Consider the following 16,830-nt stretch of genomic DNA (forward strand, 5'->3'; position numbering starts at 1 on the left):
TTACGCTATTTACCTAGAATTGTGTTTTGTTTCTATCACACATGTTTAACACAAAATCTGCATATTTAGGGCTGAGTTCTTCTTTCAAACTGAAAACACTCTATTTCACCTTGTGATGTCGTGTGGTACTAAAGCATTTCTGCATTTAACCCCTTCTTCATCGAAGAATGGGTTGAAAATGTGGTTGTATCAATGAGGTGCAAAAGAACCTGCACAATACAGCACCTGTTCATATTTGCACCACATCAGAACTGGGACTAGACTCAGAACTAAATATAGACTAGATCATGACTATACCAGACCCAAGCCAAGTCTACATCTGAACTAAACTGGCCCCGAACCAGGACCAAACCAGGTCTATGTGAACACACCCTATGCCCTGTACTAGACTGTTTGGGAACTATGGGGTAAAGTGTGATACAATAAAAACATGAAATGGTCTATTAATGAGGCTTTACACCAACTGCAGAATTGTTCATGTATTTTTTATGGTCCGCCCTTTAACACACATGTGTCAATCCAAGGCCCGTGGTCCAAATGTGGTCCACCACGTAATTTTATGGCATTTTATGGCCCGGGACAAAGTAAATTAAAAGCTATGACTATCTTAAAATGTCAGTTTATCAGGAGATACACAGTTACACAGCCATTATTTCATATCTATGCAAATCCATATGCAATATTTGTAACTTGAATAAGTAATAAATATAGAAATGGTTCATTAACAAGATTAAAAAGTAGTTGCATTTACATTACATTTGGTTACATTTAGTGACATTTATCTCTGCAGTTACATCTGGCTCTTTGAGAGCAACAATTTTGCTGGTGTGGCCCTCTGTGAAAATGAGTCTGACACCCTCGCTTTAACAGATAATAAGACATTCTGCCTTTACTTCTTGTTATTACATATTTACAAATTTTGTGGGATATGCTTCATTTTGAGAAGGGAATTGTTAAGTCCCAACAAATACTCAATCTGTCTATCGGACGATCCCTCCAGATACAACGATGATAATAAAAACACTCTTTATTTAGATAATAGAATGTGATTTTCAGCATTAAATAGTAGTACTTTCTTTTATATTCCCACAAGGCCTTATATCTGTGTAATCTCTCAGTCGTCCAGGTAGGTTACACATGGGTGTATACAGGTCTATGTGTCTTATCCTTATCCTAACACACCTCAAAATCATTCAGGAAAGGTTCATTTCTAGCCTGTGAATGTGACTTTTTTTTAGTATCGATTGGTATCAGATTTTGGATACTTTTGACAACCCTACTTAGATCTAATCCATCTACATGACTCAAAACTTCAATGGAAAAATGTGGCATGATTTAGATGTTTTTGCAGTAGAGCATGTGCGCATGTGCAGTGGTCTCTGTGAGGAGGATAATGAGCGGAGCGCTGTATCTCGTTAGCCCGTCACATGTTCCCCATGCTCAGGGCCCACATTAAATGATCTGACCCAGAGGAGGTGCACGAGTCTGGGCAGCACGGACCAGGACGCACCCATCCTGGAACCAAGGAATCATAATTTTACTCAGTGTCATTTTAAACTCTCCAAACATGGGGTCTATTCACTGTGCTGTTCTTCTTGCGTGTGTGCTGTGGTTTGTGCGTCAAGGTGAAGGCCGGAAAAGTAAGTCTAATGTAGTTTTACAAGTTATAGCTGTTAAAGATGTACTGTGTAACTTTTCTGCTATGGAAATGATATTGCTGTGCCCAGAATAGTGTTGTCACGATACTATAATTTCAAACTTGATTTCGATACTAAGGAATAGACTCGATACTCAGATTGCAGATACAGATTGAGATACCACAAGGATAATACAACATTTAAACATTCAGACAATAAAACTACCCCAATACTTTTCACAATCCTAGCCCTGAATGTTCTTAAGTATGGCATTAAACTATCCATCTCCATGAAGACGACCAGGTGATGTCACAAGCCTATATTACAAGTCGGATCTGCGTAGAAGTGGGCCCTCTCACCATAACCATGTATATTTTTGAAGATTTTTTGAGCAATAAAAGACATAAATGTACAATAGATATGTCTAATACCATATTGTTGACCATTCCAGGCAACGCAATAAGTAGTGTATGCTTTGCCAGAAAAGTTACATAGTGCTCCTTTAATAGTCTAGCCTACTTTTTGAATATCACGAAGTTGACTTTTTAAAGAATTCATGACAGGCAGATACTAGGCTAGTCACTTTGTTTTTGTTCCCATGTCAATCTTAAAGTATTGTGCGTGCGTGTATGTTAGAAAGTCAGTGGTGTTGCAAGAGTCTTCAGGGGCCCCGAGCACACACTTACAGGGGCCCCATAGCAGGGTTTAATAACAAAATTACTCAGTGCCATTAAAACACCATTAAATGCACTGCTGCTGCTGTAGTTTCAAAGACACACTATGGAATTTTCTGGAAGTGGGAAGTTGTAAAGTTAAAAGCATACTTCTGAACAATCTTCATTGAGATACACTCTAAGTCATACTGTTGTATTCAAGCTAAAGGAACTTCAAGCAGGTTAAAGTTGGACTGACAACCCAGCTCTTCTCCCTGGCATACTAGCTACACAGGATGTCTTGGTGTTTTATTGTGCCTATGTTTTGTATTATTTATATATGTGTCCAGCCCAAATCAGATCATGCCCTCTTTAGCAGAACCTTAAAGTGGAACTAAACACTAAATCTACGTTTTTTTTTTTTTGGTTTTTTTTTGTTTTTTTGTGCATAAACTGTGTATATGGTGTTTTAATAGAATCGTCTACTGTTCCTAACCAAACTAGGTAAATTTTCAGCTTAATAGTCAAAACTGCCTTCAGTGGCCTCTGCAATTTTATGTAGTTGGTGACACCACGCAAGACTGCCCTGGTGTGTCTGATTACAAACACCTGGCTGCAGGGGTGGATTTTGAAGTGCAAATACCTGTTAAACCAATCACACTGTTCCTTATGCCTCCAGACTCCACCCGCTTCCCCTCTCACTTTCCCTTTTAGTCCCAGTTTGCCCATTTTAATTGTTTAGTTTCACTTTAAACAACTATCAGTGTGGTCACTAAAGTGACTTCACCTCACGTCATGATTATTCCTGACTGAATCCTGTGGTCTGACTTAGGGGTCCCCCTGACTTGCCTGTTTGGCCTGTCCTGTAGCTCCACCTCTGTCGACCAGTGCTTGTGTCATAAGGGCCTGTGTACAGTCATAGTCCCATGAGCTTAATTACATCTCATCAGTCAGTTATCCGCTGCTCCGAGGGCCCTCTCCCGACTGCAAAAACACACTTTAACCTCAGGAAAGAACAGGGTTTATACATTATGTATTATTCTAATGTCAGTGTTGTGGCCTTTGTGACACAGGTACATTAAAGTGATAGTATGTAACTATCTGACAGTGGAAAGTCTGTATGGTTCACAGGAAACAGAAAGTTAACTTTGGAACATTTGCCATGGAGATAATAAGTTTTATGCCATACGTACAACAATTCTATGGAAACAAGCAGTAAAAACATCCATAATGAAAAAAACATGTTTTTTATTTTAGTCTATTTTTGTTAAAAAAATAAAAATAAAATAATAATTACATACTATGGCTTTAACTGTCCATAAACTGCATCAGCATCAGATGGAAAGAATGGCACTAACATAATGTAAAAAGGCCAAGTTACACTGACGTTATCAGGGCCAAATACAGCCCTCAGACCATTTTCCTGGCTCTCAGGCGTCCTACTGCTTTGGCTCAAACTATTACAACTATTATGATCCCAACCTGACAAACATTTGTTCTTGATATAAGGATCCAATCCTGAATGTTCCATGTCCAAACCCATGAAGTAAAGAGTCAGATGTCTGACTCACAGCCCTCTGCATCCTTTATGCACTGATATGACTAGTATTTATTTTACCAGAGATAATGCACATTAATGAACATTTCTGTAAACAACCGTGCAGTAATGTTAGCTTTACAGGCCGACTTACAAAAGTATACTTCACTATTTTGTTAAATGAAGGTTTGAACTGTCAGATAAATGTGTTTCTTGCTCGTAAACTGTCTCTGCATTTTGGATGGAGTTTTCCGTGCTAATAGTATAGGTAGAAGGATTCTGTTTTAGAAGTCACAGCTAGTTCTTGTATTTTTATTGTCAACTTTCCCTTCTTCTCAGCCTTTTTCCCCACATACTGCCACTTAACTGATGTAAAATGCTAAATATATAGCACTGTCTTGGTTTTACTTAGGACCCAAAGTCAGCCCACAACTGGTAAGTAGTTCAACTGTTTATTGTGCAGGTTATTAATCAGCTAAAGTATAAGGCTGGGGGGTCCAAAGGTACAGGTAGGTATTGAGCTGACTAGTAATCAGAATGGCAGCTTCTAAAATTAACGACAGAGGCACCTGTACACAGAACGAAGCAACTGTAATACAAACACGCTGAAAAAAGTCAACTTGTCTTGTGACATTAAACACATCTACTAACTGGAGTATTACTAACGACAATCTGGTGAAGAGTTGATGAATAAATAACCATCTTACGCTGTAGGTAATGAGCGAAATGGGATCCAGGTGTGCCGATTGTAAGAAATATTAGCATGTGTGTTGGGATAGTCCCCCTCCCTGTCTGCTGGGACCACTGTGATCGAAACGTTTGCCTGGAGTATAATCAGATCAGTCGTCTCATGTGTTTTCAGACGACAGGGGATGTTATTTATTATATAATTTAATCAGTAACAGTCTGACACAAAAAGATGAAAGCAATGTTGACCTAAAAAATTACGTTACCTAATTACAAGAGTATACAACTTTTTTTTTTTTATTTATCATTTTCCTGTTAGACACGGGCAGCAGATATGACATACACAGAGGTAATTTTGTAACTGTTACCTAGCAACCATAATGTAAACAAGGACTAAATTGAAAAACAAACTGCCACTTAACGGATGTAAAACAATGATAAATATTCACCACAGGTACTATCCCACCAAATCATGATTAGAAAAACATGAAAACCTGTCATCAACCACCCTAGTAGCTCTCATTCTAAAACACAACATAGCAACGTATGATACCAGACTGAAATTAAAATAAGTAATCCAGTTTGTTCAAAGCATAATCAATTTCCTATCTACTTTAAAGTTACTGAAAACATCACTTCTGCTGTTTACATTCTCATAACTTTTATAACTCTTTCACTGTCCTCTCTGTTGCAGCATACGCAGACATGTTTCAGCACAAGCACTCCCCTTCGGGCTGGTTCCCCTTCCCCGTGCCCCCCATCCCCGGCTGGGACCCTGACAGCGCACCCTGGGATGACACCTTGTACCCACCCTTACCCAGAGAGCTGCAGCGGCACAGAGGTGGGGCATAAGGGGATGCATGACTACTTTTAAATTTAAATTTGTATTCTATATTTTATACAGTGTTATTTGTGCAAGAAAAGGTGCTTGAAAAATGTCTGTTTTCACCTACCCCCTATCTCCGCCCACTGTTTTATACGTACTTGTAATTATTAAAGGATCTGCACCTGATTTTTACTGTTTTAAAAAACAAAAAAAACAGAAGTAGTTCATTTTAAACAGTTTGCAGTGGTCCAAAGTTATTCCTCACTTATCTTTTGCACTCTGACCATCCTAATTATTCACCACGATGAGTTAAGTGCTTTTTACAACTTTCAGAGACAAGAGCGGAGTTTTGCCATCACGGTAATGCTAACAACAACTACTAGCGTTCTGGCACACACTTCCTAATTAGAGAGTAAAATGCTTCATAATTTTTATTAGTCTAAAATCAACATTCATGAGCTTTTAACAATGTTTAATGATGTTCTCTCATCATTATCTTACTCAGAGATGTATTTTGAGATTCCTGCATGTCTGAGTAATCCTGTACTGTCCTGCATTAGAGGCTTGAGTACTTAGAAAATTACTGTTTTCACCTACCTCCTCTCTCCACCCACTGCTCTGCACTTACTTGTAATTATTAAAAAGAAAAACTCAGACTCAGGGTCATGAAGGGTTCAAAAATGACACAGAGCCAATTTACAATAACAAAATATGAAATGAAAATACACTGCTTATGGTGAAATGCCAGTATGCAGAGGCATCAGTTTGTAGTTTTGGACAGAAAGTCATTAGACCAGTTTCCATTATTAAGTCAATCTTGATCTACCTATGCTATAGATGAATACATATCCCCCAAAACGAATAATATATCTTCTTTAAGTTTTGTTTTTTAAAGTAAAGTATCTGCTGAAAATAATAATACAAAATAATAATAATATTGCTTTAAAGACGACATGCTGTGCTTGTTTCTGCTATATAGTTTTAATTTATGATGCCTGTGAATCATTATGTTATAATTTGCACATTTTAAATCGTGATTTTCATCTAAAACGACTTAATAAAAGGAACAAGTCCGCTAACTTCCACATTAGAAAACTGCAGTGCCCAATGGGAGCTTACATTGCCATAACCGTCATCATAACAAAGGGTCACCCCGAATGGATAGCTGTACATCACTCTGGCAAGCAACCGTTGTTTTTGTTTTTTTTTTTTGTTTTTTTCATTTTTGGTAAAAATTAAAACAAAAAGGAGCGCTGCCAAATCCTGCATGTATCAGAGATTAAGAAAATAAAATTGGAGAACTAAGTAATGAACAGCGGGTGTGTGTTTTAAAATGGGGATTAATTGCCAAAAAATAACTTAATAATAACTTAAAAATAAGTTACTAAAGATTGCTCAAACATGCATGAATCACTCCACAACTTCGGGTGAATACATGGTGGTGGGGGCATAACTATTATACGGCACTTTAAGATCTGTAATCTAGAAAGATTGACAAAGCCTTTTTTAAGAAAACTGCCATTGAAATGAATGAATGTATGTTTTTAGCACCTTTACCATATCAAACTGCACTAACTCTTCATTGTGTATTTTGTGCACTCAAAAGAGCCTTACGTATACTTCTGGTGATGCAGGTAAACCCAAGGTGGTGCTTTCCAGTGACAGCCCAGCCCTGAACGGCTCCAATGTGTCCTTCACGGCGAAGCTGCAATACCCACCCTGTCAGAAGGAGGACGCCGATGGGGAGCTGCTGTGGGACGAGCACTGCGAGGACGGTACGGAGCTGGAGGCCTCAGGTGCTCGGAGCCAGGCCGTGCCCACCACACGCCAGGCCACACCCATAAACAATGAAGTCAAGCCCATCACACGCCAGACCTTAACGAAAAACAAGGAAGACATGTCCATCACACAGCAGGCTACACTCACAAACAATAAAGCCACGCCCACCACACACCAGGTCACACCCACAAACAATGAAGTCACACCCATCACACGCCAGACCTTACCGAAAAACAAGGAAGACAAAAAAAGAATAATAAAAACATTTCTATCGCACCTTATGCCCATTACATGCCAGACCACACGCACAAACAACAAAGCCACACCCACCACGCACTAGGTCACACGCACAAATAACACATACACATGTCAGGTAACACCCACAAACAATTAAGCTAAAACCGCACCCACATTCTAACAGAAGCTCACCCACTGAACCTCAGGTCACACCCAATACAACAGGTTATGCACTCCACATTTTAGATGAACTCCCACCACAGCAACCACACTGCCAGAACACACACCACCTCCTTACTACTAAAGCACTGTCATAGGTTGACTGAAAATGAATGCAAAGAGATCATTTTTCAGGCAGTATTAATTACTTAAACTTTAGGGGCCAGGACATTGAATAAGTCACCCATTTCAAGTCAAGAAGAAACATTGAGCTTGTTGACATGTCAAAGCTAGCACAGTAGATATAGAATTTAAATATTCTAATCCGTGATTTATCTGTTCAGCCAATGGGCAGGTGCGCTCTGGATATGTGTACAACTGGACTTCCTGGTTGGAGGATTATGGGTATGGGAAGTGCCTGGACTCCAACCAATGTAACGTGTTCCCTGACGGCAAACCCTTTTCTCAGAGCAATGACTGGAGACACAAGAACTATGTGTACGTGTGGCACACCAGAGGTATGCTTCATCTCAGACATGCACACATACACAGTGAAACACCAGGACCAGAGATATAGGTCCATAGAGTTCTGAGTAGCCTCTGACAAAAGCAGTCGTCATATTGTAGCACAGAATAAAACTTGTTTTAGTGGTGAGTAGTCTGAAAGGCAAGGGACAAAAGTCATGATTTTTTTACAGACAGTTGACAGTTTCATTCAAATATTTATGGGTATTAACTGTAGTAAATTATATGATATGTATTTTATCCAGAATAATTGGACTATCTATCCATAATCCATCAATCCCACTTATTTTGCTTATCCAGGGTGACTGCACTAAGAAATTGTGAATAGAAATATAATGAACATAACTGGGGCAAAAGAGCAGTCCTGGTGGATTCCAACTAGCAACAAGGTTAGACTGGGTAGATGTTAGCAGAGGGCTCCAAGAGCATCCCCACAACCGAGATAGAATACTGGCCCAGTAGAGTGCACTTCAGCAGTGAACTCCAAACTGAGGATCCCGTATTATTTGAAGGCAATCTTGACTGAAGATATTTATACCCAACTGTTACTGTCTGTGTGTGTGAATAGGTCAGTACTATGAGACATGTGATGGTTCCTCCTCCAGCCTGAGCCTCAACACCAGCACTTTCCCTCTGGGGGCAGAGGTCATGGAGGTGCTGGTGTACAGGCAGAGAGAGAGGAGGAAGTACAGCCCCCTGACCACCGACTCTGCCGTCTACCACATCACAGGTATTGTGTTATTTATATATTCATTAATACTATGGTAGAGCTTCGACAGTGTAGACTCTTGCCCTGTCCTCCTCAGACAAAATCCCGGTGTTGGTGAGCATGTTTCAGAAGTCGGCGGTGAACATGTCCGACGGCGTGTTCTTCCAGGGTGAGGAGCTTCTGTTCCAGGTGAAACTGCACGACCCCAGCGGGTACCTGAAGACTGCCTCCTCCGTGGACTACCTGTGGGACTTCAGAGACGGCAACCAGCTTGTCACCCACCGGGAGACCATCACCCACACCTACAGCACCCCAGGGAGACGCAGTGTAAAGCTAGTGGTGGAGGCGGCTTTCCTGACTGAGTGTCCTCCTGCAGCGGCTACTCCCACCCCACATGTGCCCTCTGCAGTACCCACCCATCGCCCAGGTACCTCTTACATGCAGTTGATCATTTCCATGGAGTGGTAAGAGAGGGCAGAGCAGTCATCAAAGGAAGATGTGTGCTTGGTGTGCACCTCAACATCAGACATAGGAGTTAAAGGAAGGTAGTAATATTAACTGAACCCAATTTAAACCTCCCCTCTTATCTGCCTGCCATGGTTCAGGCCAGAGACAGGAGCCAGGAGGTCACGCCCAGGGGTGATTGAGTGACAGCTCTTCAGTGTGGGGCTGGGGCAGCAAGCTAATTTGCGTTAATTTTGCTGTCTACCTCCATCTGTAAACCACAAATCACTCATTTTGAAATCAGTGAGCAGAGTAAAGAATTGGTGTGCACTAGGAGTAAAGGAAACTATTTATTTGTGTGATTTTAATGTCCTTCTTATTCTGTAAAGCACTTTGAATTACTTTGTGTACGAATTATGCTATACAAATAAACTTGCCTTGCCTAGGTGAAGAAAGAGAATCTGTCTCTGAACAGAAATGCTGGACTTGAGCTCTACCATCAGGGCTGGCCCTAGCTTTCAGGGGGCCCTAAAAAGAAGTGTGTCTCTGGGCCGCCGGGCAGTGGATGTACCTGGGCTCAGCTATTGGTGACTCGCATTTGACACCATTATGACCCTGCTCTCATCACCTTGTCCAAATGTGTTTCTATTTATATGACCAAAAGACAGACAGATGTTTTAATCTAACTTGTAAAACAGCCATTCAAAAGTACCTCAGCGGCCTCAGCGCACCTTGGGGGTGTAAACACATACATAAACAAATGTAGGCAGCAGATATTTTGCTACTATATATAAAAATAAAAACAAATGTAATCTTTATATAGCAATATTTAGGCTGGTGTAAACACCAAAGCTCTGTTTCTAGTATAACTTTACATATTATATTATTTTCATTACAAATGCATGGGCTCTTGGGGCCCTCTGTTGGCCCTGGGGCCCTAAGCAGCTGCTTAGTCTGCTTATAGGCTGGGCTTGTCTACCACCATTGGTAGAGTAGTTAGATCCACTCATGCACAGGCTGGCAGTGCGATTCTAGCTCCCACAGATGAAGGCTGTCGTTATGTCCTTGGGCAAGACACTTAACCCACCTTGCCCTCACTGACTGCATACACTGTTGTATGAATGTGTGTGAATGCGTGAGTGATTCCTGGTTCTAAAGGGCCTTCAGTGTTCCCACTAGTGTTAGCAACAAGTTTGATTGAGAGCATTGCTAAATGCCCGCCCTTTGCTAAACCAGTGGTGTGGGTGGGACGGGGCATTACCTTCAATTGCCTCACTCCTGATTGACTCTTTGGTTGCTATGATACTTCCGGATGGAATTCCAAATATGGAATTTGGCTCCAAATCTAACCCTCTAACCTGCTAGCCTCGATTCATTTCATTTGACTGAAGCCGAACGCTGTGGGTGACGTCACACTCACTTAGCGTATTTCTTTATACTGTCTGTGGTTATCAATAGTTGGCTATAGTTTATCAAATGGAGAAACATTGTCCCCAGTAGCAGGTAGAGATGACAACACATGCTTCATTGACTTGTTTATATCTTCTAGAAGGATCCACAGCGAACCCTGGCACCCACGCCCTCACCATCAGGATAGACACCACACCAGGTAATGTAAACATGGTTGTAGGAAGACAGATAAGGCAAGATGTTCAGAAAATAAAGTCGAATGTGTCTGCTGCAGGTTTTGAAAGAACAGATTCTAAGTTTGTACATCTTTGCCCCCCACAGTCCCGCCCCGCACCAGCAGCACCCCTCCTCCCCCTGTGCCCCCCTCCTCCACCCCGTCTGCCTCCACCTTTGGGCTCTTCTCCACAGAGCCCCTCCTTCCAACACTCAGCCCATCTCCTGAGGGCCCCTCCACCACGGGCCCCTGGCTCCACAGGCACCCTGCTAATGCTAACCAGTGTTTCCGCTATGTCCATGGCAGCTTCACTGCCAACATCACCATCATCGGTAACGACATGCAAATACATTTTGATCAACATTTTTTGAAGTTGTTTACTTGCTACAACTGTTACCTATAAGTAGCCCAAAACATGCAGTACATTTTCTTATACTTGTGTCAGAAAAGCAGTTACAGATACTTACAGTTACTGATATTTTCCTGTATATGAATAGAGCCAAAGCCTGCAGTGAGGAGCTGGCCTAACAATAAGATCATCGATGTGACCGCTGCCCGGGAGACCAAGACAGACATCAGCTTCCTGGTCAAGTGTGTGGGCAGGTGAGGTTCACTACAGTGTACTTCTATACTTAGTTCAGCAGCTATTTTTTGCATTTCACAAAGTGTAACCTGAATTAATTCACATGTATGACAACCAACATTTTTGTTCCCGATTTCTGAGCTTCAAAGCATGTTTAGGAATGTAAGACTAAAATATTATTAGTAGTATTGGTTTATTTTGTGGGTACAGTGGATGTTAATGAACAAACAACATAAACATGTCACATTGTACCATGGATTCACCTCCATCGGTTGCCCCACATTCAGTCACACAAACGCCCTCTCATTCATACAGCAGTGTATAAAGTCTTAATAAAGGGCACAATGTCAGTTTACACTGCTGCTCCACTTGGTATTCCTAGTTGCGTCCCAGCCGAGTACAAGTCAGACTATCAGGCCCAGATCATCAGGCCCAGACGGTCAGGCCCAGTCCTGCTTAGCTTCTAAGATCTCAAGGTGAACATGCCTCATGTTAAAGCTCAGAACCTCCAGAATTCACTCACTGAGCTGCAGAGGCTGCACTAGCACTGATCCATGATTGGCTGCAGGTGCTGGAGGTGAATGTAATGGGGGCCAGAGCACCAAATTATAATATAAACAACGTGGTCATTTTGTCCAATGTTTTGTAATTTAGAATAAATCAGCATGAGAATGGTCAGTAAAAGCTGTATTTGAGTTGAACATGAGTAACCCATATCTGTTGTCATAGTTATAGTAGATCTTGCAGTGGTTAGGACTCACGCTTCACAGCAAGAAGGTTTCAGATTTGATCCTCGGGTCACCCGGGCCTTTCTGTGTGAAGTTTTCATGTTTCTTCCTATGTCTGGGTGGGTTTTCTCCAGGCAATCTGATTTCATCCATCAACCCAAAATATACACAATAAGTCAAATCCTTCAGCTAAAGTAGTCCTGACCAAGACTAGCAACAAAATCACAGAGGTGGGTCCCCAAGCACTGCTCCTGACAGGTTGCCCCAAAGGCATTGAAGGATGGATGAAATGTAGAGGCCACATTTCAGGACAATAAAGTGTACCATAACCTTAAAACCTTAAAATCTAAATCTTACATACAGTTCCATTAAATTACATACCACCTTTCTCTGTCTGCCTTCCCCAGTCCTCCCACCTCAGTCTGCACCATTGTGTCTGACCCCAGCTGCTCCAAGGTCCAGAGCATTCTGTGTAATGATGTGCCTCCATCTCCACACTGCCTGGTTCACCTTCGCCGGAGCTTCCCTGAGCCAGGCACCTACTGCGTCAACATCACCCTGGAGGACAGCCAGAGCATGGGGCTGGCCAGCACCACAGTCACCATCAACAAGGCTCAGGAACCACCAGGTCAGACACTTTTCAGAAGGGTCATAATTTGCAAAAAATTGATATTATTCTATATTTTTTTACTTATAGAATCACACCGTAACACAATTCTATACAATACTGTTTAAAGCATATGCTCCTTCTAAAGGGCCTATGTTGCACTATTTGTGATGTATGTTATGTTTTCTCATTACAAACAGAATTGGAGTTGTGTTTTGCGTCATTCACACGTTTAACACACAAACCCTGCATATTTAGGCTGAGTTCTTCTCTCAAACTGAAATCAGTATGTTACCCTTTGTGATGTCTTTAAGTGCTGTCGTGGAAAAATGTTGTTTAACTGTAAATGTAAATGAAATGGAGGTCTGACTCGAAGAGTTGTCTTTGTGGTGGATTTTAATGGCTGCAAACGAGGGCCACACAGAAGGAACAGTGGTTGTTCAGTATTATCCAGAGTGGGTCACTCCCAGACTGGAGTTTTATATAAAGAAATACCAAGGTCAGATACAGATACAAGAGAGTGCATCAGCAGTGACAATGTAATAGTGCATAGAAAAGTAGAGGATCTGATGTGTCTAATGAAGAATGTGTTTTTCCATAACAGTGGTAATATAGGAAATGCTCAACTGTGTATTTAAACTCCATACACCTTCACTAGAATCATTTGAGTCATTTGCCAATCTTTGAAGTTCCAGCTATAGTTTAGCTGCTTCACTTCTTGGTGCACCAGCAGATATCAGAAGCTTTCTATTGACAATCTCAACTGTATGAAAGGTAAATGAAAAATGTTCAAAAATAAAAGCTACAACAAGGTTAAATAGTATTAGATATATAGCTACAAAATAGCTGTTAACCTTAAAAACACCACTCAATGACATTACAAGATGGAACAGAGCATTTTGAACTTTGGAGCTCAATCAATCAATTAATCAACTAATCAATCAATTAATCACTTTATTTGTCCCTGAGATGCAATTTAAGTACGGGCAGTAAAAAAACAATAGAAAACTCAAACAATAGTCTCAGTGCAGCTCAACAAGTAGGGTCATCCAGTATCAGAGCAGTTTGAGGAGAGTAGTAACCCTCAGGACAAAAGTATGCTCTGTACTTCTCAGTTTGTCAAAATCCTGAAATATTTAAAATAAATATATAATGAAAAACAAATATAAGATTAAAAAAAAGAAAAAGTTTTAAGATAATAATAATGCAGGAAGTTGCACAAGAAAACCAGGATGAATAAATGAAAATGAACATGTTAAGTTCAAGATTTTAAGATTTGAACTGCTCTAAAAGCCTCTTATGGACAGATGCAAATAATATATACAAAAATACATACAATAAATCTTCACTTTCAATTCAAATAAAATAATATTGAGAAAAACAAGGACAGTAGAAATAAATTTAAAAACTCATGACGTCACTACACTTCATGGATCTGTGTTCAGATTTTGGACAAACCACCATTGTGTAACCACGCATTTCTTATGTTTGTGTGCACAGCTCCACAGCGCTCCCACACTGCAGAGGTGGTCATCTCCTCCAGTGCTGTCCTCACTGCACTCTTTGCTTTTGTGGCATTCATGGTCTACAGGTGAGTCCAGTCTGACCAACCAGGGTATGCACATTTATAATAACATATGTACTGACCTGTGTGCGACGGGCTGTGGAGTCATTCTGGTGATTCTGCCCAAAGTGTCTAATGAGTGAAAGCCACGTGATGAAAATACCCAGCTTCACCTTATAATATAGTAGAGAAGTTATGTTATAATAAAATAGTAATAAAATGTGACATAAAAACTAAATCCTAACTATAGCTTATTATGGGAGCATGCATGCACCTCCATATTTTTTTTATTTTATGAAAATATGTTTTATTACAAAATGTTAACTTAATGACACATCTTGGAGCCCCTGGATAGAGTTGTAAGTTTAGATAAAACCTTTGCAAACAGAATTAAAGAATTAAAGAATTAAATTCACAGTATGTAATTTTTTTTGCCAAAAAATAGACTAAAATAAAAGCATATTTTTTCATTATGAATGTTTTATAAGACATTCCATGGAATCATGCAGATGACTTTCCACCTCCAGAATGTTACGTACTATCACTTTAAAGGTGCATGATGTAACAGACACCTGCTTGTCTCCATGGAGATGTTATTGCATTGTCTGAGATGTGTCACTGTAGGGCAATAAACTTCATAGAGTCAACCAGGCCAAGTAATAGGTCAGATCAGTGGGGAGGCGAGGCCTCTCACTTGTTCAGAATACATGTATTTAAGGTATTTTTAAGAAATAAAAATACCTGTGACTGAATGACGGCACATGATGCAAGTTTAGTTCTCAAGTGTGAAACATTCTAGGGAAAGCAATATTACCATCTCCATGGCAAATAACAGCTGACAAACCCTCCGCTAGAAAACATATTTAGTTATTTGTTGTTTTTGTTCTCAAGATGATTATCCAATCAGAAAGCCCAGCACCTGCAGCCAATCTTTAGTCAGTGCCAGTGCAGTCTCTGCAGCTCAGTGAGTGAATTCTGGAGGTTCTGAGTTTTCACATGAGGCCTGTCCATACACTGAAATTGAGAAAAACTTTGATGTGTCCTCTGTCTGCAGGTTAAAGGGTCCATATTCCACTATTTTCTGATTTATGTTATAATGTTGTTTCGTCATCACAAACAGACTTGGTGATATGTTTTGTTTCATTTACACACGTTTAACACATAAACCCTGCATATGTAGGCTGAGTTATTCCCTGAAACAGAAAACACTCCACCTAGTGATGTCATGTGGTAATACAGGAAGTGCTCCTCTGTGTTTTTAATAAACTCCATGCACCTTCACTAGAATCATTTGAATAATCTCAGCCCTGGAATTGCCAATCTCTGTTAAACAAAAGGTAAAACGAGCTGTTAACTTGAAAACTATGGCTTCATGACATCACAAGGTGGAACAGAGCATTTTGAGCTTTGGAGATGAGACAGACTAATAAACCAGGATTACTCAAATGTGTGCAAATGAAGCATTTTTTTTAACCTGGGTTCACTTGTGGTTGTACTAGTAGTAACAGTTTTCCTTTAGTGTTTGCTTATGTCACAGTTCTCCTCCTCTCCCTGTTGTGACCAGGCGTTACCGAGTGTATCGGCCAATCCGCAGAATCCTGGTGGACGATGCCCTGAGCCCTGCCCGGGTTAGAGGTCACATGATGAGCCTCCGTGAGTCGCTGTTCCCCCACAGTGAGGAGAGTGTCCACCTGCTCACCCCTCCCTGTCCTCTGTAACAACAAATGCTTTTTGTGTACCTGTTCTCGTATTTGTGAATGTGTCTACTTATATTTTAAAGAGGATGTATTATGCAAAAACTTTTTTTTAGCTCTTTACTATGTTATAACATTGTTCCCTCAAAGGTTTTAAATGTTATCCATGCATGTTTGAGTATTTTAGCGATCTCTCCCAATAAAACCCTACTTCAAGATTCTGTCCAATGCTCCGCCCACAAGCCCACGTCACGCATGCTCACACTGGACAATTCTCCATAAATATATAAAACCATGATAAAAACTGTACACAACAAGATGACAAACCTGATACGATATGTAATAGGTTCATTAGCGGGATGAACACTGATTGTGTTGTGATGGTCCTCTGAAGGGGGAGTGACTTAACACAGAGAGGAAGGGGGACTCAGAGCCTCAAAAACAAAACTGAAACTTATAAAACATGTTAATACATTGTTTTCAGAGAATATAACATTTTCAAAACAAAATGCCATACCATGGAACATTCCGGGCAAAAGACACACATGGTTACACAACCTACTTTTTAGTTTAGGAACAGGTCAAGTGTCCTGTCTTGTCCCACAGTATATCTGAAATATTGTATAAGCAGCTCTCGAGGTCAAAATAAGTCTACTACGTTAGGTCTACATCTAATTGTGAAGTAATTTATTGTCCGAGAATCAGGAAGTGAACGTTAGCATACTAGTTGTTGCTGTGGCTAATTAGGATGCTCTGAATGCATAAGGTTAGTGAGGAATAACTGTAGATCAGTGCAAACAGTTTAGCATGTTTAGAGTTATGTTTACGGACGTCCAG

At 40.5% G+C, this 16,830-nt stretch overlaps 1 protein-coding gene across 3 annotated transcripts; it reads left to right on the plus strand.

Annotated features, from left to right (window-relative positions):
- The first annotated feature begins 1,482 nt into the window (after positions 1-1,482).
- gpnmb (glycoprotein (transmembrane) nmb) lies at positions 1,483-16,171 on the plus strand. 3 transcript variants are annotated; one of them, XM_055225541.1, is made up of 12 exons: positions 1,483-1,640; positions 5,209-5,355; positions 6,975-7,136; positions 7,860-8,033; positions 8,609-8,770; positions 8,847-9,176; positions 10,746-10,802; positions 10,925-11,149; positions 11,315-11,420; positions 12,536-12,756; positions 14,236-14,326; positions 15,864-16,171. In XM_055225541.1, the coding sequence occupies exons 1-12, from the start codon at positions 1,568-1,570 to the stop codon at positions 16,015-16,017; spliced, it is 1,902 nt and encodes a 633-aa protein (XP_055081516.1). In that variant the 5' UTR covers positions 1,483-1,567; the 3' UTR covers positions 16,018-16,171. The 3 variants fall into 3 exon arrangements, with proteins under 3 accessions (XP_055081516.1, XP_055081515.1, XP_055081517.1); XM_055225540.1 differs by having other exon boundaries at positions 10,743-10,802; positions 15,864-16,170; XM_055225542.1 differs by having other exon boundaries at positions 6,975-7,115; positions 10,743-10,802; positions 15,864-16,170.
- The last annotated feature ends 659 nt before the right edge of the window (positions 16,172-16,830 follow it).

This window comes from Periophthalmus magnuspinnatus, chromosome 11 (genome assembly GCF_009829125.3).
Source record: "Periophthalmus magnuspinnatus isolate fPerMag1 chromosome 11, fPerMag1.2.pri, whole genome shotgun sequence".
Classification (NCBI taxonomy): domain Eukaryota; kingdom Metazoa; phylum Chordata; class Actinopteri; order Gobiiformes; family Gobiidae; genus Periophthalmus; species Periophthalmus magnuspinnatus.